The sequence below is a fragment of the Phyllostomus hastatus genome, unplaced genomic scaffold (genome assembly GCF_019186645.2).
Source record: "Phyllostomus hastatus isolate PE091 unplaced genomic scaffold, TTU_PhHast_1.1 phas_scaffold_78, whole genome shotgun sequence".
Lineage (NCBI taxonomy): Eukaryota > Metazoa > Chordata > Mammalia > Chiroptera > Phyllostomidae > Phyllostomus > Phyllostomus hastatus.
In genome coordinates this window covers 10,253,457-10,277,867 of record NW_025334041.1, presented here as the reverse complement: position 1 = coordinate 10,277,867, position 24,411 = coordinate 10,253,457, and the positions used below count along the sequence as shown (strand labels likewise).

The 24,411-nt window shown below is 46.4% G+C and overlaps 1 protein-coding gene across 1 annotated transcript in view; it reads left to right on the top strand.

Moving 5' to 3' along the window:
- The window catches only part of CHN2 (chimerin 2), a 255,868-nt gene that overhangs the window by 149,223 nt on the left and 82,234 nt on the right, over positions 1-24,411 (top strand). The window contains exons 4-6 of the mRNA XM_045827988.1: positions 17,907-17,938; positions 20,858-20,971; positions 22,986-23,271. Of these exons, the coding sequence (XP_045683944.1) occupies positions 17,907-17,938; positions 20,858-20,971; positions 22,986-23,271 (432 nt within the window). The remainder of the gene's footprint in view (positions 1-17,906; positions 17,939-20,857; positions 20,972-22,985; positions 23,272-24,411) is intronic.

Sequence of the window (24,411 nt, the reverse complement as noted above, 5' to 3'; positions counted from 1 at the left end):
CACTCGCCCTTTCGTCAGTGATCAATCAGTCATTCCGTAAGCATTCGTTAATTAGCACGTGTGTGTCTGGGTGGTCCGCCGGGAACTGTGCAGAACACTGATGCCCACATTTGTATCTCTAGCTAAGACCTCTCCCCTGGGCTCCGAGCACCTCACTCTGCCTACTTGACCTTGTCACGCAGGTGTCCCATGGGCCACCTCTAGCCTAACGTTCAAAATAGAACAGGACTCCACTCCAATAAATGGCTCCTAACGTCAGCAACCCAAATGCCTCTCTTCCTCCCCCATGCCCTTTTCTCTTAGCAGTCATCAAATCCACCCCCAAGCACATCTGGCATTTGCCCCCTCTCCTCCATCTCCATGACTGACTCGTGGTTTGGGCCGTGAGCATTTCTTGCCTGGTTTGTTGCAGGTCAGCAGTCTCTTGCCTTATCTCCCTGCTTCCACTCTTGGTGCTTGCCCTGCAGCCCATAGTCACACATATACACACTCACACTCACACTCCATTCACCACACAGGAGCCCAAGTCATCACTGTTAAATACAAATCCAACAGTTGATTTAAAAAGCAGGTGCCATTGCTCTTTTTTTTTAAGATTTTATTTATTTTTAAAGAGAGAGGAAGGGAAGGAGAAAGAAAGGGAGAGAAACATCAATGTGTAGTTGTCTCTCGCACACTTCCTACTGTGGACCTGACTTGCAACCCAGGCATATGTCCTGATTGGGAATCGAACCGGTGACCCTTTGGTTTGCAGGCCTGCAATCAATCCACTGAGCTACATCAACCAGGGTGCTCTTTAAGTACAAGCAAGACCCCCAGCTATGCCTGTGAGCCACAGTTGGCTCCTGCCTCCATTTGTCACCGCCTTGTCTAGACTGTTCTTCCCAGCGTGCCAGCTCTCAGCCCCACCAGCTTTTGCTCTTATTCCTCAAACACATGGCAGTGCTGCTGCCCCAGGGCCTTTGCATTTGCTCTTGGCCTGGAGTGCCGAGCTTTTCTACATGTCCAGGTTCCAGATCAAATGTCACCTGAAACCAGAAACCTTTCCTGAGCCCCGTAAAAACCAGCACCTACAGATCTCTTCTGTCCTATCACCCTGTGTATTTTGCTTATAGAACTTAATACGCTCTCTAATATACTTTCGTGTGCTATTTAACTGTTTACTTGTTGCTTGTGCATCTCCCCTTTGGAGAAGACAAACTCCAGAGACTCCATCAGTCCTAATAATAAGTACTGCCTTCCCTAGCACTGAGCACCGTGCCAAGGGGCCGTGGGCAATCAGTATATACATGGTAAAATGATGGGGGGGGGGAAGGATAGAAACCGCTAACATAAGACATTCAGAATTCTCAAACCATTACTAATAGCATATCAGATTTACTCAACGCTGTTATTAGGCTAGTGAGCTGGGCTTTTGGCAGTAAAGCTTCTTAGTTAAACTCTGACTAATATTGTTTCCTGGAATAGTCTAAATTTCTGTTTGGCCTTTTGGAGAAGCCGAATGTCAAGATTCACTAGAGTGGCTAATGCAAAGTCAAGTTGTACTGAAGCTACCTAAAGCATACACCATAATTAGAAATTCTTTTGTGACGATAAGTGATTTTGCTGTCTTTGGCCTTTCTTATTTGATCTTGCTGTAGTAAACATGGGATTATAAAAAGCAATTTCAAAAAAGGGAAATCAATTACCTATGATTATTTTAAATCATTCTCCATTTTATGCTGCTTTACTTCCCCGCCACAGAATAAGCTACTTTTGAAAAGCTTTTTGTGTTGGTTTTTGTCTTTAGTGTGGAAGCAGACTGTAGGACTGAGGTTTCTGGCATCTGTGAGCAGAACCAGCTTTCTCTCCTGCTTGTCAGAGGTGCAGCCAAGTACACAGTATAGTGGCCTATCTTAAACCGCAGGGATATCTTATTTTACCTCCTAGTGAATTGTATTCATTTTTTAAATACCACTTTAAATGCCCTCTCTTCCTGTGCATTCTCCTTAGTTTTTGGTTTTCCTGAATATCTACCTAATTCACTCCCTTCTACCTTTACTTGTAAAAATGTCTTTTAAGCCTATCAAAAGCATGTCATTTTATTATTATTCTTTTTTTAAAAAAATATTTTATTTATTTATTTTTAAAGAGGGAAGGGAGGGAGATAGAGAGAGAGAAACATCAATGTGCGGTTGCTGGGGGTCATGGCCTGCAACCCAGGCATGTACCCTGACTGGGAATCGAACCTGTGACACTTTGGTTCATAGCCCGTGCTCAATCCACTGAGCTACGCCAGCCAGGGCTCATTATTCTTTAAAAATGTTGATTCATTATGCCTAGACTTCAGTCTTGTAGTCATGTAGGCTTTAGGCATGTCTTGAAGATCTTAACAAGCCATATTGATTGACTATATCATTCTCAATTAACTCAGTACATACGGAATCACAGATTTAAAGTAAACTCTTGACTCTGGACCGTGAGCACACAATGCAACATACAGATGATGTGTGAAAAAATTGTGTACCCAAAACTTACATAATTTTCTTAACCAACGTCACCCCTATAAATTCAATTAAAAAATAAAATAAACTCAGAGGGGATTTCTGCTGTTCTGTAATCCTCCCCCTTTTCTTCTTTTATCCATTGGAAATAAATGTTTTTAAATAAATGTGCATTTGGGGGAACATGAAAAGTACTGATTCCAGGTATCAAGACATGCTACGTCTCCGAAGTAATGACCCCCACTCTACAAGCCACAGACAAAACTCAACCCCATTGCCGTTTAATTGGCTTTCATGTGTAGTAACCAGACGGCTATTTCTTTCCTGGTAAGAAATACTTATCTTCCTCGTAGACTTTCCCAGTAGCCTATCCCCCCGCTGCAGTACTGACACGGCCTAGAATAAAAGACTTTCCATCATCATTTCTCCCAGACTTTCATGTCACTTCCTGACGCAGTCAGCTTTTTGCTCTGCCCTGAGCTGGACTGCCTGTGGTTGTAGCCTCCTGTGCTAAAGGGGGAAACCTAGTAAAACCCACGTGAGAAAAACAAGTGTAGACATCTGAGCCTTTCTTTCTCTGAAGGAAAGTTTCATGTTTTTATATTTTTACTTTCTGTTGACCAGTGCTGTGACCTACCAAAACACATGACCCTCCAAAGGAGAATGCCCTCTCTTGGGGATACTTTGAACAACTTCTAATGTTATGTAGACTTAGCCTGTTTGCACCCAGAAAATGCTGAGCCATTTCCAAGGTGACATCGTGAGCTGTGGGTGAGGGCTCTTGGGGACCAGCTGCTTCAGAATTCAGAGGTTCAGAGGCCCCGAATCAAGCGACAGGAGGCCTGAACTGGGCAGGGTCACCAAAGTACAGACGTGGGAGTTTTCTTCCTAAAACAGAATAAGGGAGATGAAGGGGACATTAAACAGCAGTGGGTCCTAAGTAAAGTTTCTCGAGGCACTTTTTTCCATCTCTCTGGGTGATTTTTATTTCTTAAAATTACCCTGAAAATGTCTATTTCCTTATATAATTGCTCGAGATGAACTACTGCATTGTGCAGTTGGTTGTTTTAGTAAAAGACAGCCACCACCACCAATAGCTGGCGGATTACAACACATGCTCCGCCATCCTTGCCTGGCCTCTGACTGCCATCCCCCAAGGTGCCATCCCTCACTGATGGGGTGGGGATGGGTACTGGTCCAGAGTTGGACACGGTGGTGATGAGGAGGTGTTGGCTTTTGAAGGGCCACCTCCAAACCGGAAGCAAATACCACACTCCCACGGTGACTGCTATTTGAGCTACGTAGAGTACCTGCTCTGCAACTCAGAGGTCAGGTTCAATAAAATCTCAGGTGTGACCAGAACCATCCAGGAAAAGAACAAGGTGCTGGGCTCACCAGGGAGGTTTTAAAAACATGCTTCACATTTTACTCCCCTGGTTAAACGTTAACTGAAAAATAATGCTGATAAAAAGCAGGTTACACTTTGCTCCAGGCAAGCCATGTCTCCTAGGCTAATGGGACCTGGCTGACCAAGCAGGGAGACATTTGAGAACAGAGCTGTAACCTTGACCTTCCATCAGAAAAATGATGCAATCTCAGTCCAATCCAGTTTTCATATGACTACCCTGAGTGATATTGCCTAATTATTTACCTGTCATCAGCCTTTTCATTGCAATGAGAGCTGCCGCACAGGGAGTCCTCACGTGCGCCAAGCACCAGGTTAAGAGGTTTACACATGTGTTCTTCACAACAGTCCCATGGGGCTCTTGTTGCGCCTCTTGTTTCATGAAAGAGAATGAGACAAGCCGCACGGGACAGGTACAGCCACAGTCAAACCCAGAGCAAGGCCAGGGCTGGGCTCCTCCCCCAGTGATTCTCGGAAGTGTGCTCCCAGGACCAGCAGCTGCGGAATCACCTGGGAACGTGTCAGACATGCAGATTCTCTGGCCCACCCCCGACCCGCTGAATCACAGACTCAGAGTCGGGGCCCAGCCACCTGCTGAGGTCCTGCCCCATGCCCAAGTGTGAGGACCACTGCTGGGACCACTGCTCTCGCTCCTTCTGCTTCCTGTTTCCAACTCCCTCCCCTGCGCCCTAGGGTAGAAGAGTCAAGATGCTTTGTCCTCGGATGAAACTTGCTGTTTGCCCTGTGTCGTGCTAGACTTTTCATGAACTTCACAGGGTGGGATGCCAAGTCACCCCACAGCCGCATGGGACATTCTTCTAGATACACTTCCTCCCCAATGTTATTTTCGGCCCTGTACCAGTCTTTGCCTCTGCTTTCCTTCTTCGCTGAGTCTAGCTTTCCCACACCCTCGTACATGGCAGAGGCCAACTATGAATCCCTGGACAAGTACGGTCAGTGCTTAATTTATCCTGGTTTCCTACGCCCACCTTCCAGTTCGTTATACTTCTTAGAGTTGTGTTTGCATTACTAACTAACAAAAATACTCCAATGCAGTTATAAAATGATTCATACTCATGTCCATTCATTTTCAGTAGATACTGTGATGAGATGCAGCCTTTTAAAGAGGTTCTCCTTATCTTGTGACTGGTCACAAATCCTCACTATGTGTATGTTTGCTTATAATGGACCTGTGTATAAATAAAAATACCAAAGCTATTGTCATCATGTCAGGAATATTTTAAGTTATGTATCTGTTCTCCAGGTGTTCACCCCCTCATTCAGTGGGTCGTCTGTGTACTTGCTGAGCATTTCTCAGTTCGGGGGGTAGGTGACCAGTTTGCTGATAAAAGGCAGGCCAGGCCAGGTGTTCTGCTGGGCCCGCCCCCTTGCCTCAGTCCACCACTCCCCTTGTTGTCTCTGTGCTGACTCCGACTGAGCTGTTGGCAACCAATCGCCTTTGGCTCTAACCTTTCATAAACCCTCGTCTCTCTTGACATTAGCTCTAATGTACTGTATCTCCCTGTCTCATTGGACAAAATAGCAGGCTTTGCTTGGGCGATGGTATCTCTTTCTTCCTTCTTATTTACATGGTCAATGTCATCTCTCCATCTATTGTAGAAGGAAATTAAATAGCCTTGGCACAGCCCGACAAAGGCATATTGGTTGCCATCCAGCGTGCGGTGTCCTCCTAGGTAATTACACATCGATTTTTTGATGAACTGTCTGTGTATCTCCCTGGTCTATCTACCAAGTCTGTAATTACACTTTGCTGGTTGTCCCTTCACTCCGTGGGGTTCTCGGGGTTCCATGACTTCTCAAAGACCATGCTGAATCACGCCGGGGCAACAACTTCCCATGTAAGGTTGCAGGTTGGATCCTCTGGTGTTTCGGTATTCTCGGTTGTGTAACAAAATAATTCAGCCACTTTCTGCCTTAGTTCATTTTGATTTTTTTAGCTAGCACCATCACCCCATAGATGAAAAATTGATGATTCTCTTCTCCCGGTGCAGTAAGAGATGGGAGGGCACAGGCACAAAGAGATGACCTGACCCGCCATTAAATGAAAAGACATTTGAGGCATTGGCGAGCACTCAGCTCGCAGCGAACTATGAGACGTCCTGAAACTGATGTTTGCGATGGACTCTGACGCTCATCTGTCTAGCACGCTTTGGCACACGGTAGCCTGCCAGCTGTTTGTGTGAGTAAAATGTTATTAGAGCACAGCAATGCTCATTCCTTTACGTGTCGTCTGTGGCTGCTTCATGCCCCCACTGGCAGCAAGCGGAGGACTTGGGACCGGTCCTCAAAGTCTAAGGTACAGGGTGAGGCAAAAGTAGGTGTACAGTGCTGAGTGGGCGTAACAGAGTTTATTCTTGTATTGTTATTTGTTAATCATTGTGCTGTTTTCCAGATGAACAACTGTCAACCTAGTTTCACCCCACCCTGTAGCTACTCTCTAGCCCTCACCAGAGAGTTCGCTGACCCCTAGTCTTGCCCTAAAGCAACTTTGAAGAGCGAGCTGATACGTGTAAAGCTCAGAAGAGTGTCTGGCATTTGTCTATTGGAAGCATTGGTCTTTAATTTTTATCTTTTGCAAAGCACTAGATAAATGTTAGGGGGAAAAAAAGGGAATTTTAGTCCTTTATTTTAGGTTGAATGTGATCCCAAGGCATTTTAAGAGGTGCTCCGGCCTTCATGTTTCACGTGTGAATCGATGAAAGAGGCCAAGGCAGGTACGACAAGCAGGTGCTCTTTCAAATGCTTTGTCACCATCGCTTCCTCCCTGTCCAGAAAGAGTGGCGTGTTAGAAAAGGTGGCACAGCCCTCCAGAAGCAGGAAATGAAAGAGGTGGGTGGAATCTGTCTATTTGGGAGCACATCGGAACATGCGAACTGAACTCACTCCCTTTCGGTATCCTGAAAGGGAGAACAAAGCTGGTGTCACTCTCCTATTAAAAGTCCATATGGTATTGAACTCAGATTGATGATGTGTATGCGGAAGCATTTGGGGGAAAGAGTGCCATGTCTGATACCGACTGGGAAATACGTCGGAAACAAAAAGTTGGTTAGTGGGTGGCTAGAGGGATGCATGGATATTCCATAAAGCAAGCATAGTAGCTGTTACAGAATCTAGGTGGTACAGATACAGGTGTTTGCTGTAAAAGTCTTTCATTCTTTCTGCTCTATGAAAATGTTCATAACCAAAAGGAAGAAAAGGCAAAGATTGATCTTCTGCATAAGCAGAGCCATGGCAGCCTGCGTTCAGGCCCAGGGAATGAAAACCGTCCCCTGGACGCACAGCCCCAGGCGGCCAGAGGGTGTCCCGGGGACCGTGTGGCTAGCAGCATCCTACGTCTAGCTCAAGGATTTCTAACAAGGAATGATTTGTCAGAAAAAGAATTCGGGAGCAAAGACAAACATTAATAAGGCGCTTTTACTCTTATTTATTACCATGTTGGGAATTATTTTCAGAGGAGTGCCTGTTACAGAATTGCTAAATTAGACAATATTTTCAAAGAACAGAGGAGAGGATGCTGGTCTTACAGCATCAGAAACTGGGTTTCAACCCTAAATCTGTGGCTAGCCCTGCCTAGGACTGTGAGCAAATGCATTTACCACGCTGAATTGCAGCTCTCTCAGCTGTAAGGAGGAGGCCAAGATATGTATTCCATCTTCCCGGAGGAAGAATGAATATTAAAGCATTCTAAAAACCATAAAGCTCTCTCCATACATTGAGTCCTCGTTGGGAGCAATATTACCCACGAGGCAGGGAAATTCATTTTTGAGGGGCAGGCAAAAAACATCATACTTATTTAATGTATAAAGCACAGGTATACATATAGAACATAAGCAGGTATATAGTCTATAGTGTTAAAATTTTACTGGGGAGAGATGATTAGGGAGGGGAAAAAGTATGTAAAAGGAGGCCACAGGAGGCCATAATACAAAAACAATTGAGAACATTTCTCTAGAAAATCTTTAATTTCTATCACCCCCCTCACCAAGTCCTATTCCCCTTTCTTTTTCTTTTAATACTACAGGTTAATTTGTTTTTAAGATTTTATTTATTTTTAGAGAGGGGGAGGGTGGGGGAAACAGAGTAAGAGAAGCATCAATGTGTGGTTGCCTCTGGTGCACTGCCCCCGCCCCCTACTGGGGGCCTGGCCTGCAACCCAGGCATGAGCCCTGACTGGGAATCGAACTGGTGACCCTTTGGTGCACGGACCAGCACTCAATCCACTGAGCCACACCAGCCAGAGCTGTAGTTTAATTTTATTCATCAGTTTGAGTTCAGATATTTGAATACTTACATTGAACACTTACATTTGAATACTCTTACATTTCTAAAAGAGGAAGGAAAAAAACTGGGGAGAAGAATGAGAATGATGGGTGTTTTTTGCCTTTTTCAAAGCATAGAGTACCACTTAACCCCCAAACCATTAAGCTTTAAAGGAAGGAATTTACTAACTAGAATGAGGAATTAAATGAGTGTACTCACCCGATCTCTTTTTTCCCCTAGAAACTTAACGGTAGCATTTGTTTTCTCTTGATTTGATTTGATTCTATCGGGTACTTCAAGCTCTTTCAGCCTGAGAGGTATGTGGAGAATTTAAAGAGAGTTGCAAGAAGAAGAATGAAGGTGAATTAAGAATTAACAAGGATGGTATAGTGTGAGGAGGAACTGGCCACTAAGTGGAACAGAAGTGGCTTTTAATAGTGAAAAGCTTACCTTATAGAGAACATTCTCAGGTTCTCATTGGCCCTGAAGACCAAAGGAGGGACAAAAACGTATTTTTAAGCAAGAAGAATATGAGTTAGAGATTGAGATAAAATTTCTGTCTGTGATTAAATTCTGGATTTTGATTCTTTTCTACAACTTTTTAAAAATAAGGTGCTTGTCTATAAGAGGTATCAGGAGGATGGACAGGTGGACCAACCTTATTTGATTCTCCTGCCTGGTGAGAAGCCAGCCAGGCACCGTGGCCAACATGGCCTCCGTGGGCTCTGGTTTGATGAGAGGAAAGAGCCATTGTCCCTGAACTGTGGCTTCGGGATGCCATAGGGTGATTACAAAACATTAGGCAAGAAAGTGCCAGGGCCAAGCCAGAGCACTACCCCTAACTGAGTGGTCCAGTCAAGGAGGGCCTGAGGTGGGTGCTGGGAGCCACCACGTGGAGCCGAGGAATCAGTGCCAAGGAGGATGTAGCGATGAAGCCTGGTCAACGTGAGCTGCCGGGAAGATGATCCTGGCCAGCGGGAGAGGAGCTGGTGCTGCCCTTGGCTAAGCTTTGGGGTGTTTCTGGAAGCCTAATGTGCGAGTGGATCAAAGCCACATAGAGATCCTAGGAAGGTGATCATTCTTCTTTCCATGTTTTGAAACTGCTGCCCAAAGCTGTGGTCCCGGTCCTGGGTGTGTGTATGTATCAAAATCCCCTATGGAGCGTGCGAAACCTTCCAGCCACACGGCTCCAGCCCTGGAGATCGGGACTTAATGGGAAAGCCACTCAGGAGTCTGTTGTGAACAACAGAAACTAAATCTGGCTACATTTATGTTTCAAAAGAAGACAGAGATTGGTTGGAAGGCTCTGAAGAAATCTGGTGGATAGAAAGGAAAGCTGAACCGTCAGAGGCTTTGGGAAGGGTGTGTGGAGTCGCTGGGGTCCAGGAAGCAGAACAGTGCACATCTGGGCAGCAGAGTGTGACGGTCAGGGGCCCTCAATTTAGGGTAGCAGAGCCTGCTTTTCCACTCTGCTGCTCTGTGCCTCTGCTGGCCCTTCGGAAATGGGTATGATCAGTCGTACCCACTGAGTAGTCACAAGGATCGGATGGGTTAATATATGTAAAGAAAGCTCTTAGAACAGTGTTGGCCCAGATTACGTTTTTAATAGCTATTGGCAACCACAATTGCTGCTGTTAGGCTCTGCCATGCACATGAATCAACTCTAACAGTTTCTATTAACAGTTTTTCTCCTGCAAATTCAAGGGATAGAGCAACCCAGTGGCTTACGTTGGTTCACTTGTCCACACTTTGCTGGAGAAAATGCAGGGCCTTGATTAGCAGAGTCGATGACTATAAGGCAAGGTCATTCCCTGATGTCTACAGACCTCACTCTATGGAAATAACAGGAATCTGGGAGGGGCAGCTAGTTTTGTCTTATGTCTTGGAGACATAAAGCATCAGGCCTGAGCTACCAGGACTGCCAAGATTTTCATGGAGGCCCCCTCTGAAATTTTGGTAAGCCCAGAAAGGAGATGTAGGCCCATTGGCAGATCTGTCTTTCAAATAATCTACTACTACCTTTAAAGCTCAGCTCGCTACAAGATATACTGTTGAGTGCTGAGCAACAGAGATGAACAGAGGCGTCCTTCCCTGTAGGAGCACATGTCTAGACATCACGAAGGCTAACCACCCCAATCCCAGTAAGCTCATGGCCCTAACTCAGGCTTTATAAAGTTCAAGAAATAACACCTGAGCTGGTGTGAGGCAGCCAGGAAAGACGGCATTGTTTTACTTCTTATTTTTAAGATGAGGAAGATTTTGCAAAGTTTGGGCATAGATGAGTTTGAGAGCAAGTATCAGAATTCCAAACAGACAAAATATCCTGACCAAAGAATGACCTAAATGTTTGTGTGATCAGGAGAGTTTCAGGAATGACAAGGAATTCAATTTTAGGAACATAAAGAATTAGGGGATGAGTACATGGCCAGGGCAAGAATGTGCTAACAACGTATTCTGGATTCACAAGCAAACCCATGTTGGGAAGATCCTGTGTGCCATTCATTTATTCATTCAGTAAATATTTATTGAGCACCTGCTATGTGCCCACTCCGTTCTAGACTCAACAGTAAGCACAACACAAAAATCTCTGCCGTTGTATAATTCCCATTTGAATGGGAGACAAAAAAATCCCACAAGTAGAGTATGTAATATCTCAGATGATGATCAATATAGTGGAAAAAAAAATAAACCAGAGAAAAGAGATGGGATACACCAAGGAGAGGAAGTACCACTTCTAAGTGGGGTAGTCTGGGAAGGTCCCACTGTTGTGCAGGTTTGACCACATGGCAATGGGCAACCAGTGAACAATTTTGAGCAATGAGCAACTCTATGAGATTTGCATTTTGGGGCCTCAGGGTGAAAGAAAAATTGGAGGGTGATAAAAGTATAGGCAGGGACACCTGGGGAAAGACTATTTCAGGGGTCCAGGTGAATATATAGTCCAGGAAACATGGAGAGAAAGAGACCATTTCAAGAGTAACTAAGAAATTACATACAATGGAAACGGCTTCGTGGCAGATTGCCAGTGGGCTTGGGAGAAAGGAAGGAATCTGGAATGACAGTTTCTAGCTTGGGCACCAGGTTGGTGATGTTCTGGGTCAAACCACTCACAGGGATGAGGAGTGAAGGAGGCTGGTCACTGGTTGTGATGGACAGATCTTCCTGGAACAGCCAACCCACCGAGGTCTCCAGAATGGGCATGCTGACGGGTTCAACAATTTGGAGATCAATACATGTATTATAGCAGAATGAATGTTTTCCATGAGTGCATCATCTCTCTTGTCCCTCAGACAATGTCCCCTCCTCTTAGTGTGGGAGAAGATTGTGGGCTTTGGTTTGGATTTCATCTCCACGCTTCCGCGTGGTCTTCGGATAATGTAGTCACAGGAACCTTCATCTCCTCAGTGCAGAGTGTCAGTCCCTGTGTGACTGGCCTGTTGGGAGAACTGAGGGCCACACACTGAAGGCACATGTTAAATGTGGGCTCTTCCTCTGCCCCTCCTGGGCCCTGCCCTCAGCCGGGTTCTAGATCAGGGTCAGCAGGTGTGAACTTGGAGAAAACCAGAACCAGGAACACAGGGCTGACTGCGCAAGGGGTGGGTATTTGCATGAGTGTGTGTCTGCGTGCAGTTGTTGCCCCTCCGTTATTTTTCAAATCCAAATTAGGGAAATTCACCTTCTTCTTGTATGATGGTTATGTGTCTACTCACTTATAAATGAAACGTAGGAAATCAGGATATTACTGAGGTACTGGACAGCCATTCAGATGGTTCTGTAACACCCGGGGTATCCTCGGTGACCCAGGGTAGCCATGAGTGGTTGAAGTTTTGTCTCCAAACCAGAGATCAAGGCAAAGTTGCAAAGCAACATGCTGTGAGGAGAGGTGTAGAGTTCCAGAGCAGGAAGGGATTTGAAGATGAGTTTCTGTATGTGTGTATCGTGGTTGATTATGCCCGGGTAATAACTTTTTCTTTAGTGTTTCTTATCCTTTACATTGTTTACAGATTTTTCCAAGGGGAAATTCCCTCATTAATCTTACTAAGATATGAGTCTCGTCCATTTTGTATTTATCTGAGTAGTTGCAGGTATTTCTGTCTTAAAAGCTACTTTTATAAATTATCGATATTATCAAAAATAAATATTTTTCTCTTACCTTCCTTTTACTCCACTTATATATTTAAAGCTTTTGTTGCTTGTTTGAATTTTGGTCCCCCCAAAATTTTTTTTAAATCTTCCCCGGGAACACTCAGGATTGCGAGGGTCTTTTGGTCTAAAGCAGGCTTCCTCAGCCTCAGGGGCTGTCGACACTGCGGGTGGGAGAGTTCCTCGTTTGGGGAGGCTGTCCTGGGCGCTGCGGGACGCTCACCAACCGACACTCTGGGACCTTACGCAGCACGTGCCAGCAGCACCTTCCCTGGTCATGACAATGAAACCGTCTCAGGACAGTGCCTGGTCCGCCCTGGGGAACAAAAACGCCTCCCGTCCCAGCTGAGAACCACCGGTCTAAGAAAAGTCTTCTCCTTTGTATTTGTTCCCCTAAGTTATCAAGATTTTAAAAATCGTAATTCCTGGGAAAGTCTGAGGGCAGGGGCTAAGACAGCAGAAAACAAACCAGTCAACGAGAACCGCTTTGGTCCTGCTCAGCTGTGCGTTAGCAGGATGCTGGCGGGGGCATCAAAGTGCCTGGCTCCTGTGCGTTCACAGAGCTTTGCAAAGCCGTCGGTGACCTTGTCAGGAGACGTATTGCAAAAAGACTGGCCAGTAGAATTTTCTATAATATATTCCAGTCAAGACAAAAGGAATTCACCTTATTAGTGCCCCATCAGAATTCCAGAAGCCTTTAAGTAATGCCAGGAGGCAAAATAAGGCCTTAGATTCTCGATGGAAAGAAACAGGAGATTTTAAAGTTTGCTTAATTTTCATCCTATGCTACCCGCTTTGACTACAAGGATGTACATTTCAGTCCTTGCATTTTCCTTTTCTTCAAAGAGAGGACTTTGATTTCTAATTAGAAGGGAATTAGCCATATTTACTGTTTGGGATGAAATCACCCCAGTATCACCAATACAAAGCCCCCCATCAAATGCCTTTTCTCCATATTTGATCCGTATCTCGGAAAATCCAGCCGTCTAGCTGCCCTGTGTTGGAGGTTGCTAAATTGAGTTTTTAAATTATTTCTGTTAAGTAAAAACTTAACATACACCAGCTGCTGACAGATTATAAGAGCTTTGGTTTGGTTTTTTTTTTAATAATTGGAAACCTTGTTTTCGGAGGACTCACAATATTCTTTAAGTGTCTTTGTGTGGAATATAAAAGAATTTGTGTTTCTAGGCAATGATAATCTGACTATAAAGCAAACTCATTTAAGGATTACGTTTCCTGTCTGTCACTGTGCAGCTGTCACCCCACCGTTTCTTTCAAGGCTTGCAAAATGCTGAGAATTCTTTCTTAGCATTAGAGCATACACCAGAAGAGGAACCAGGTAGCTCGGAATACATGTACTTCTAAATATCAGAGAAGGAGTGAAAAGACCCAAAATATCCCCGCATGCAGGTGCATTTATCCCAAGTTCTCACGTGTTAACGCATTGATAGAATTCAGTTCTTGACAAAGAGTTTTTGAGGCACTCCATCCTGGTAAAGGAAACTCAAGGACAATTCAGACAATCAGATATTTAAGTGCCATGTAGAATTTGGCTCAAATATTATTCTGCAGCTGATGGCGTCACTGACATTGGCTGGCCTGTGCTCTGCAGAGGCAGGAAGCGTGGGAATTTCAAGGGTGCATGGGCTGCTCTGAAGCCAGTTGGTAGCTCTGGGACCTGACTTAGTGGCTCTCTGCAGAACACTAGCACTCACTTACCTCTCAGTGTTGTCTGGGGGCTTAAATGAGATAAAGACGGGGAAACCCCGGCACCGAGTCCGTACTCGGTGAGTGGGAACCTATTACCACAGCTTTCCAAGCCTCAGCGTTTTTATATGCATCGTCTCATCGAATCTGCGAAAGGGCCTTATTAAACATTTTTATATCTCCAGTTTTATTGGAAATTGAGGAAAATGAGATGCAAGGGAGTTTAGGAAGCGACTCAGGGTCACACGGCAATCACCCTGACAGCGGGGCTCCGCGTTCCCCATCCGCGCCTCGCTCTGCAGATGCACGCCGCGCTCAGGCGCGCTTTGCCCTGCGGACCCTCGCTGTTGCAAACACGGAGCTTGTGCTTGAACAACTTACAGAAAGTTGTAGCCCCAATCCTTCTCCCAGGTAAAAACCTGCCAAAACCAGGTCTCGTGTGCCTGGCAGCTGCTCAACCTCTAGGCTGTGTATGACCCCCTTCCGAGTGCCGATTCTGCATTTCCAACAAGCTCCAAGGTAATGCCCATGCCGCTGGGCCCTGACCACCCTCCGAGTAGCAGGGCCGCTAGAAGGGGCAAGGGGGGCCTCGCCCGTATCTCAGCGTGCTCCTCATTGGCCTTGTGTTTGAGCATATTGAACATATAGCCACAATTTCCCCCACGTTCCCCTGAGGGTCTAGCCCGTTAGTATTGTTTAGACTGCCTGGTACCTGAGGGCACTACCAACTCAAATTTGCGCATCTTTCATAGTATTATTCCATTGTTTATTTTTATTACAGTACATGCTCCCTGTAGAAGCAAATAAAATTCCTGTGCTATTCAGCAGTGGGCTGCACGTGGCCCTACCTGTTAATGGCTCCGTTAAGTGTTACACAATTATGTTATTGGCATTTGTTTTGTATTAATATTATGCAGAAATTCTTATCAAATTGCTTTATAGTTATTTAAAAGCATTTCAGTGATATTTGGGAAACTGATATTTTGGACTGTATCCTGTGGATCTAAGAACACCCTAGAAAAAGTGTGGATACTCTAGCACTTAAAGTAAGCTCAACTTAAAGTAAGCTCTTGGCGTAGTTAAAAGCTTAGCAAAGCGTGGTGATTGAGACTGTGTTTAGACCCCTGTGAGCAGAAAGTTTAGGAAAAGGAAGGCATTATTGTTTGTTTAGTTTTTATCCCAGCCTTTATTTCTCTCCTTGGTGTCAACCAGGACAGCTGTTCAACCAAGGGAAAGAGCAGCAGGGGACCAAGGGAAAGATTGCTATTGAAACAGCCCCCGCCCAGGGGAGCTGGTGGACGGCCACGGCTCTGTCTTCACCTTCTCTCATTCTCGCCGCCATCTATCTCCCCCTCCGTAGGGCTGCCAGACTTGGAAAAGAAGAGACGAAAACAGGCTGCCTCATTAACTTTGAATTTCTAACAAACAAAGAATAATATTTTGGTGCACAAGTATGCCTGGTGCACTATTTGGGACCACCCCCCCACGGCCCTGTCCCAGGTGCCGTCGGTCCCACGCCATGCAGTGCTCTCGTTTTATTTCCTCGCTTTATTTCTGTGGTTTTCTTTTTTCTTTTTTAAGATTTTATTTATTTATTTTTAGAGAGGGAAGGCAGGGAGGAGGGAGAGAGAGAGAGAGAGACAGAGAGACAGAGACATCAATGTGCGGTTGCTGGGGGTTATGGCCTGCAACCCAGGAATGTACCCTGGCTGGGAATCGAACCTGGGACACTGGTTCCCAGCCCATGCTCAATCCACTGAGCTACGCCAGCCAGGGCTTATTTCTGTGGTTTTCTTAAGGGGACTTGTCCCTCAATGAGATCCAACTGTCCGCTCAGCGGGGTCTTATTCGGTGTCCTTTAAAGACACCATAAATATTGACTTCCCTGTTTGGGGGCCTATGTTAGGTTTGCCAAGTACTTCCTGCTGCTGCACGTGCAGAACCCTCCTCCCCCTCCCCCCCAGGTCCTTAGAGCTTCCTGCTCACACCTGGGAGGGCACTGCTTCACCAGCAACCACAGGGCTTTGCACCGAGTCCTCGGGATAGTAAGCATGTCATCTGTTCTTATGATTGATGGATGAACTGAACGCAATTTGTTGTCTTAAGGGTCAATCACATTCAACATTCATTAACGAGTTACCTGCATGCTGGAAGTCAGTGGTAGGCTCTGTCTGCCATGCGGCCCATCTGGAAAGTTAGATTAGTCTCCCCTGTGGGGATGGGAAGAGGATGGCTAAGGGAAATGGGGTAGGAAGCGACGCCCAGATTTGCAAATGTGTGTCCTGGATCAGCCAAAAAGAGGGAAATAAATGTGTCCTTGTATATAGGGAATCACTTTGACTCGGAATGCTGACTCTCAAAGAACAGACAGATGTGACGCCAGCTATACGCAGACCCCCTCCGCTGGCTTAGCTAGTCCTACACTCGCTCTCTGCCGGGTCAGTGATGCAGTCACAGATCTACAGCAGCATAAAAGTGAGAAAGAATTTTGCAAGCTAACAGAATGGTAGAAATGACAAAATGTTCACCTCCTAGTAAAAAGCTTTCCAGCACGTAGAGTAATGGTACCCATCAGGCAACAAGGTGACTTTTACACACACTGGGCTTCCATTAATGACATTTTTTTTTAGATCTCCTTTTGTAAATGATACCGGGTAGGCTTCAGACCTTAAAGATTGAGAGTCTTGAATGCCCCCCTCTCGGTTCAGCGCTTTCTAAGTGTGAAATGCACAGACGATTGAGCGCGTATTTGGAAGCGCCTAGATGAGCCGTGTTATGCCGCCGGGCTGGGCCAAGCAGGCTCGTGGGTGTGGTCCTCCAACCCCCAGCTCCCCCTTTCAGAGCCCTTTCCTCTCATCTGGAGCTCCCCACAGCCCACGGAGATCCCTTGCCTCCTTTGGAGAGTGGACGCAGGCCGGGAGACTGTTCAGTACCTTGAAATCCCACCTCTCTGCCTACCTAGGACGCTGCAGGGAAAACTCCCCATTGGACTGTCGACAGAAATGAGTGACTGTAAACAAAACAACTGCAGGCTCAGGCTCTGCTCTAGGAAATAAACACCGGCGTGCTGTCGTAGCCGTCAATGAAACGCATGACTTTAATGCGGCTCCATGATGCTGTTGGTGTCCGTGGAGTTAGGCTGGAATAAGGCTGAACATGGGAATCCATGCTCATGTCTCCCCAGTCCCAACACCTTGTACATCAGAAAACAAAGTTCCCGTGAAAGTAGATTTTTCTGTATGTGATGAAAATTTGATGTGATAACCCCAAGGCAGAAGTTGTGATTGGAAAATCTTTCCTGGAATGCTTGTGATGTTTGGCGGAGTCATAAATCTTGTCCTCTGTGTCTGGTGTCAGGAAAATTTGTGGCTCGTTAACCATTTGTTGAAAAAAATAAGGATGTTAGAATATTAATTTTATCTGGAGAGAGAGCAAATTGAAGTTATTTTTAATCTAGGTGAACTCCTCATTTTTATTGTAAATGCATAAAGAAACAAGTGGTTGAAGATTAAAATAAATGCTCATGTTTTATTCATGCTAAAAATATTTATTTTATCCTTCAGGATGAAGCCTTGTAATATCTTTATAAGTTCCTTATTATTAAAATAAGCATCAATTTGTTTCCTTTGAAAATTGTTGTATTAGGCGATTGGGTTTGGGTGAGGAATGAGCCAAATGCTTAGAGAAATAGGATAATTCTAGAACATTCCTATTCCAGACAGTGAAATGTGTTGGTTAACTCTGTAATTCACGGCTCTCTGATTTGGGGAACAAAAACTGTAATAAAAGTACTACCAGAACTCTAGCTCTGTTTATTTGACTAGCATTTTGATCTATGTGATTTGAATTCAAATGCATTATTAATATTTTTCTTCTTTTTAATATAGGTGGAAAACAGACCAAAATATTATGGAAGAGAGTATGTATTATGCTATTCTTTGTTTTAATAATGTAATAAGTAGTCACTTCATGTGTCTTTTAAATGCACATATTAAAATCTTTCGAATATAGGATCTTCATCAAATTGCCATTGTGCAGGAGTTTAACAATAATGATAAATGCAATCAGGCCCCGTTGTATTGCACTTTCTTTGTAATGCTCAGGTGCTTGGCTTCTCTGACTATGGGCGGGAGGGCACCTCCTGCTACACTTCCCTCCACAAAAGCAGCCGCTGGGTGCTGGGCACGCATGAGAACTGTAAGGCAGCATTCTCCAAAACTGAGACTTTGTATTCTACTTCAGTTGCTGTCTCGATATTCTATAAGCCTCTAGGGTGTCAAAGATCGTAAACTGCAGCTGAACTCCTCCCTTCCGTGCACCCCAGTAAACGCAGCACTCAGGAAGGCCCCCCCCGCCGCCCCGTCCCTGCAGCTTCATAAAACCAAAACAATCATTTCTCTTGACTTGGCTAACTTAGCCAAACTGCCTTAATACCACCATTATTATTTCCTTTTATTTTCCTCTCAATTTTCCGTCTTGTTTCACTTTACCTTCTCAGGCACCTACTGCAAAGCAAACATACATTGTTATGTTCAGTCTTTGTTGTTCAGTCTTTAAGTCTGCGGCCTAGAAATCAGCTGGCAGGGGGCAGGCAGGACAATCTGAGAGGGGCGGCCTCCAACTCAACTCATATGTCTTCCCACAGCCAACCTGCAGGCCATTAAAGGCAAAGTCTCCTTCAAGTCCACCTCCCAAGCTCTCCCCACCCATGCAAAACCTTCTTCCTCAATTCCCTTACCCATCACAGCCTCATATTCGTGATGAATGGCCCTCTTATTCGTCCCAGCCCCCGGCCACTTCTTAATTGCCACGGCTGCATTTCGGAACCTTTCTTCCTGACCCTGGGAATTGAGCGGGCAGCCCCGGAGTACCTGCGGGAGCACTGGCTACGCTCACGTCCATCCCTGTGGCGCTAACGTCCCTAAGGTCCAGCCGAGGGAGTCGTACGTCTTCTTTTCCCCTTCAATATGCTGATCTGGGTTTTGCTCACGAAAAGCACAATTAACAAAACAAGAGAAAATGAAAACCTGCATATACTTCCCAAATGGAACACTGCTGTACATGAATTACAAAGGCACTCCATTTATTGTGCAGTTTTTTTTTTTGCATAAAAATTTTGTTGAGTAACCCTCTTTTTCTCATCCTCTAACTCCAAACCACATAAATCCTATAGCGGAAGGGGACCCAGGAAACATTTTTCTTAACCATGAAAAAGGGACATGTGTTAGAGGGCAGTTCGCTTCAAAACTTCAGATTCTGGGTTTCCCTTCCTTTTTTCAGAATGGAAGGGTTTGTTCGTCTGTTCCACCCATTCAAAAAATAACACATGCACTATTCAGGAAGCGCACACACACACACACACACACACACACACATATATATATCCCCCTGCCCCCGGAAGGAGACACAAGACATCTGTTGGCAATGTTACCTTTAGGGAAAGAGAATTTTTACTTCTTTAGTTTACATGTAGAATGTATACTATTTACATGTAGAATGTATACATGTATACTATTTACATGTTTATTTTGTTTATGTCTTTTGAATTTTGAATTTTCCCACTGTGCATAGGTATTATTTTTGTGCTTAAACAGTTGGTAAATTAATGCCTCCTAGTTTGAGAAAGTTAGGAACTACAGGAATCTGGACAGTGCAAAACACCCACCGCCCCACCCTGAGCGAGACCATGGGAACTTTTTCCCTTCACCTCTTTCTTTCCAATCTCTGGGCATGCTTGCTTTTCACAAATTAGGATTGTAAGACATACACATCATAGATATTTTTAAATCCATGCAGAAGGGGGATGACGAGCTCCCGACTGGGTCTTCAGATTCACAAAACTGTAATTTTCTTTTTTTGAATGACTGAGTGCATTTGGTTCTTGACACTGCACGTCGGCTGCTGGCCATTGCTTAAACATGTCCATCCAAGAGAATTAAAAGTGACTACGTTTGGGTGAACTACCTGTTTGAGATTTTCCTCCACCCCTGCTAGTGACATGGGACAGGAGTGTTGGGTCCCTGTGCCCTCCTCTGTGTGCCCGGCCTACTGTGGCCACCCCCTGCCCTGCCCTACCCTGGCCCACGGTCACATGGTCAGACTGTGTCCAGGACGTCCCAGCCTCCACACTCGTGTGGGACCGGCTTTGCCCTTTCTGGCCCCAGGGTGGGAAACTTCCTAATGCCCAATGCCCCACCCCCCTGCCCCTGCCTCTTCTTTGCATTCCTGGGGAAAAACAAAACAACAAAACAAAACCTTCTCAACAGCTTCCCTCTCTCCCTACCCCTTCCCCCCTTCCAAGAAGGAACATTGTTCAAACACATCCCTAAACTATTGCTCTCAAAATTTAAAGAAATGGAAGAACGTTGATTATAGCTGGCTATTTTTCCCAGAGAATGAACCTCTAAATTTAACACCCCCCCACCGGAAGTAAGCAGGTCGATAATCAATAAGAGGTCATTTGCCATCAGGATAATACACAGTCCTCTCTGTTAGAGCAGAGAGCTAAACTGGCAATTGCTCTTTTGTCACTCCCCGTGGTTTAAAAAGGGGCCATAACCTGATGTTTTGTTTCCACCTTAATTCTCCACTTGGAAGCAAAGACAGGTAGACTGCCTTTGTCCATCCTGTTTGGCTTCTTGAATGCTCATTCTCTGCTTGCGCGCATGCTGGGAGGCGGTGCCAAGTGCATCTTCGAGATACACGATAGCCACGCCACTTTCCATCCAAGTGGGGGGCAGAGATTCTGGGTGGCCCTGCCATCTCTCTGAGCCATCTCTTTGCGGTCCATGCTTCGTGTGGGCTCTGTTCGGAACAACGTGGTCTCCTGTGTCCTCAGGTTTCACGGGATCATTTCCCGGGAGCAGGCTGATGAGCTGCTCGGAGGCGTGGAGGGCGCCTACATTCTCAGAGAGAGCCAGCGCCAGCCGGGATGCTACACGTTAGCTCTAAGGTGAGTCCGACCCCGCCCGTCCTTGCCCTTACAAGTGACTTCACGCATTTTCCCCCACTTTAAAATTGCTGTAAAATATACCTAGCACGAAATTTACCATTTTAACCATTTTTAAAATGTACAATCAGTGATATTAAGTATGTTCTCCATGTTGTACAACCGTCTCCACTATCCATTTGGGGACTTCATATCCTCCTGAACAGAAACTCTGAATCTATTAAGCAATGACTTCATGTCCCCACCCATTTATTTTTTTGTGTTCACTGGGTGTACAAAGCACCAGCCATGTGTTAGAGGCTGCTGCATGGGCCGGGCCAGGGGCGTTATCAGTAGGCTGGGCACCAGGCTCTGAGCACACATAGCAACTGCAGAATTATCCAGTGGGCCGGTGCTCCCGTGGCCACTCCTGCCTGAAACAGGGAGCCAGCTGAGGGACAATGGCCTCTGCTTGGCAGTCCCCAGCAGTTCTTGTCAAAAGTCCCCACTTTGTCCATGGCGTTCTGTCAGGGATCACAATGACCCAAAGGACCCCACCATGGCATTCGTGACGCTCTGTCTCTATGCCGGTGAGCTGTCGTGTCCGAGTTCTCACAAACCTGTTACCACAAAATCCCAAGTATCCAAAATCACAGCACTAGAAAAAACAGGGCATTCATTTGCCCCTCCGTAACCTGAGTCAAGTATTTTATGTCATTTGATCCTCAGAGCAGTCCTCGGAGGTTTGGGGAAGGTATCCAGTTTCAGAATGGGGTTGTCTTCCAAAAAATTCATTCTGTGAACTCTTGGGAGCTGGGGAGACCTTGCTCCATCGAGGGGATGGTATCCATAGAAACACGTCCCTGCCCAGCCCACAAAGGTGTGTTCAGTGCACCTGCTCCATATTGTGTCTGTGAAAAGATACTTTCTGAGTTGCAAGCAGGGATGGCTAGTTGCATGTGTTCCATGATGCCCTTATATGGAAGTACTTCAGAAGCTATCAAGTGCATTAGGTATGCAGAGAATTTGCCTATCTTCCCAGCACCCTGGCCCGCAGGGCAGGAGCTGGCAGTCCCCGTGGGGAACCAGGCAGGAGCTACCAGCTATAGGACAGAGGCCAAGAGGGGACAGCCAGTGTTAAAGGGAGAGGATGCTGGGAGTTAGATCCCCGGGATGCTGGCAGTGGTGGCTCAGGCAGGGGGCTCTGCACAGTCCCCTCATGTCCTTCCAGCTGGACTAGCTGGGCTGGGAGGCACGAGGGCTCCACCGGTCGAGGTCAAAGCTGTAACAAGAAGGGGACATCAGGGCTGGTGGTGGCTGCTTCCCTTGCAGAGGTGATTGCCCAGTTCAGGGGGGGGGGGGGGGGGCGTGCTGGTTCCCATTAAGGGACTTTATAAGTAAGATATATTTGTAAAGCAGCGGCTACCCTCTGACTTTTATAAATGAGAATGATAGGGGCCTGCTGGCCTTAGCGATTACTAGGATTGAATGACACCATGGGACAGGCCCTGGGGTAAATCCCATCTTTGCCTCTTTCTGGGGTGTAGCCTCGAGCAGGCAGCCCATCTCTTCAAGTCTCAGTTTTCCCAGGTGTAAAACAGGGATAATGACTGTACCTGTCTCAAAGGGTCTCCGTGAAAACTGATTGGAGCCCTGGCTGGTGTAGCTCAGTGGATTGAGTGCCAGCTTGGGAACCAAAGGGTAGGGCGTTGGACTGCAAGTCAGGGCACATGCCTAGATTTTGGGCCAGGTCCCCAGTAGGGGGCGCAGGAGAGGCAACCACACATTGATATTTCTTTCCCTCTCTTTCTCCTTCCCGTTCCCTCTCTCTAAAAATAAATAAATAAAATCTTTTAAAAAAAAACTACACAGCTCATTTTTTAAAAAGAAAGAAAGAAAACTAAATGGAGGAAAAGCCATGTCAAGTGCTCAGCCCAGGGCCCGGCGTACGGTACCTGCTCAAAACAATGTTGGCTGCTATTGTTTTCCACGGGTCTCATTTCTGACACCTGGTGTGATGCCCGCTCTCTCATGGCAGGTTCGGAAACCAGACCTTGAACTACAGGCTCTTCTACGATGGGAAGCACTTCGTGGGTGAGAAGAGGTTCGAATCGATTCACGATCTGGTCACAGACGGCTTGATAACACTGTACATAGAAACAAAAGCCTCCGAATACATTTCCAAAATGACAACAAACCCCATCTACGAGCACATCGGCTATGCCACTCTGCTCCGAGAAAAGGTGTCCCGAAGGCTGAGTAGGTCTAAAAACGAGCCCAGGAAAACCAGCGTCACAAATGAAGAACACGCCACCGTCGACAAGGTAAGGTGCTCCGCACGGGACGGAACCCGTCTCTCTGTTTTTAATCGATGCTGAAAAACCAGGTGGCTGATTCTGTAGGGGACTTGCCAAAATGTCGGAGGAAACCCACCCCCACTGGAAGAACTCGAGAATTTTAGTGCGATAAGGGGCCTCAGAAATCTTCCAATTCAACCCCCTCATTTTACAGATCAGGAAACTGAGGCCCAGAGGTGTGCAGAGATTTGCCCCGACTCGTTCGGTCAGGTCCAGCACTACCACAAATAATTATCTGTGAGTTCTTTTGGAATTTGAAAAGAAAAAAAAAAAACCCTCCAGTAGTGTGTTGTGATGAAAAGCGTCCCTTGTTTTAATTGCCAATAGAGGCGGTGCTGGCTCCGCCTCGGGCGCCCCCAGCTGGCTGAGCGCGCGCATGCTGTTCGTGTGGGCTTCTCTTAGGGCTGGGGACCCTGCGCCCCGCAGGTCAGGGCTCTGGGGGGGTGGCCTTCCCTGGGTCCCAGGTTTTACTGACAGAGATGGGAGCCTTGTCGGTGACGACAGCTATCTCCGGGAGGCTTAGAGGGACAGGCTCTTTTTCCCCAAAGCAAGAGTGAGACGCCCAGGGAGGATGAAAAACTCCCTGCCAGAGCTGTTCTAGCTGGATGGGTCGGGCAGTGGGGCTGGGCAGGGGCGGGGCGGAGGGGGGAGGGGGAGGAGGAGGCGGGAGTGCAGCGGAAGATCTGACTTTCCTCTCCGGTTAGTTGCGGTGCGTTTGGAAGACGCCACCACAGTGTGCTGGCAGATTTTTTGGATGTGTCCCTTCAGGAACCATCTGCTTTGCCTGATCCTCTCTGTTTTCCACTGAAAGAAAGGGACAGCCGGCCACGCCAGTCAGCCCTCACTGGGTCTGTGCTGAGCGCAGCTCCCCAGGCGAGCTGGGGCTGGGGCAGATATAAATGAATGGGGCAGGACCCTGAGCACCGCCTCTTCTGGTGGTCGCTCGCTAATCCTTAATTAAAGCGGAACGGCGCCCCTCCTCCCCAGGGGTCCATTGTTAGTGGGAAGCGAGGCTTTGGCTTTGGCAATGGAGATGCCCCACGAAGCACTCGCATGAGGGAGGAGGGGCGCAGGGGACAGCCCAGTCCTGCTGGCAGACAGGGGGAT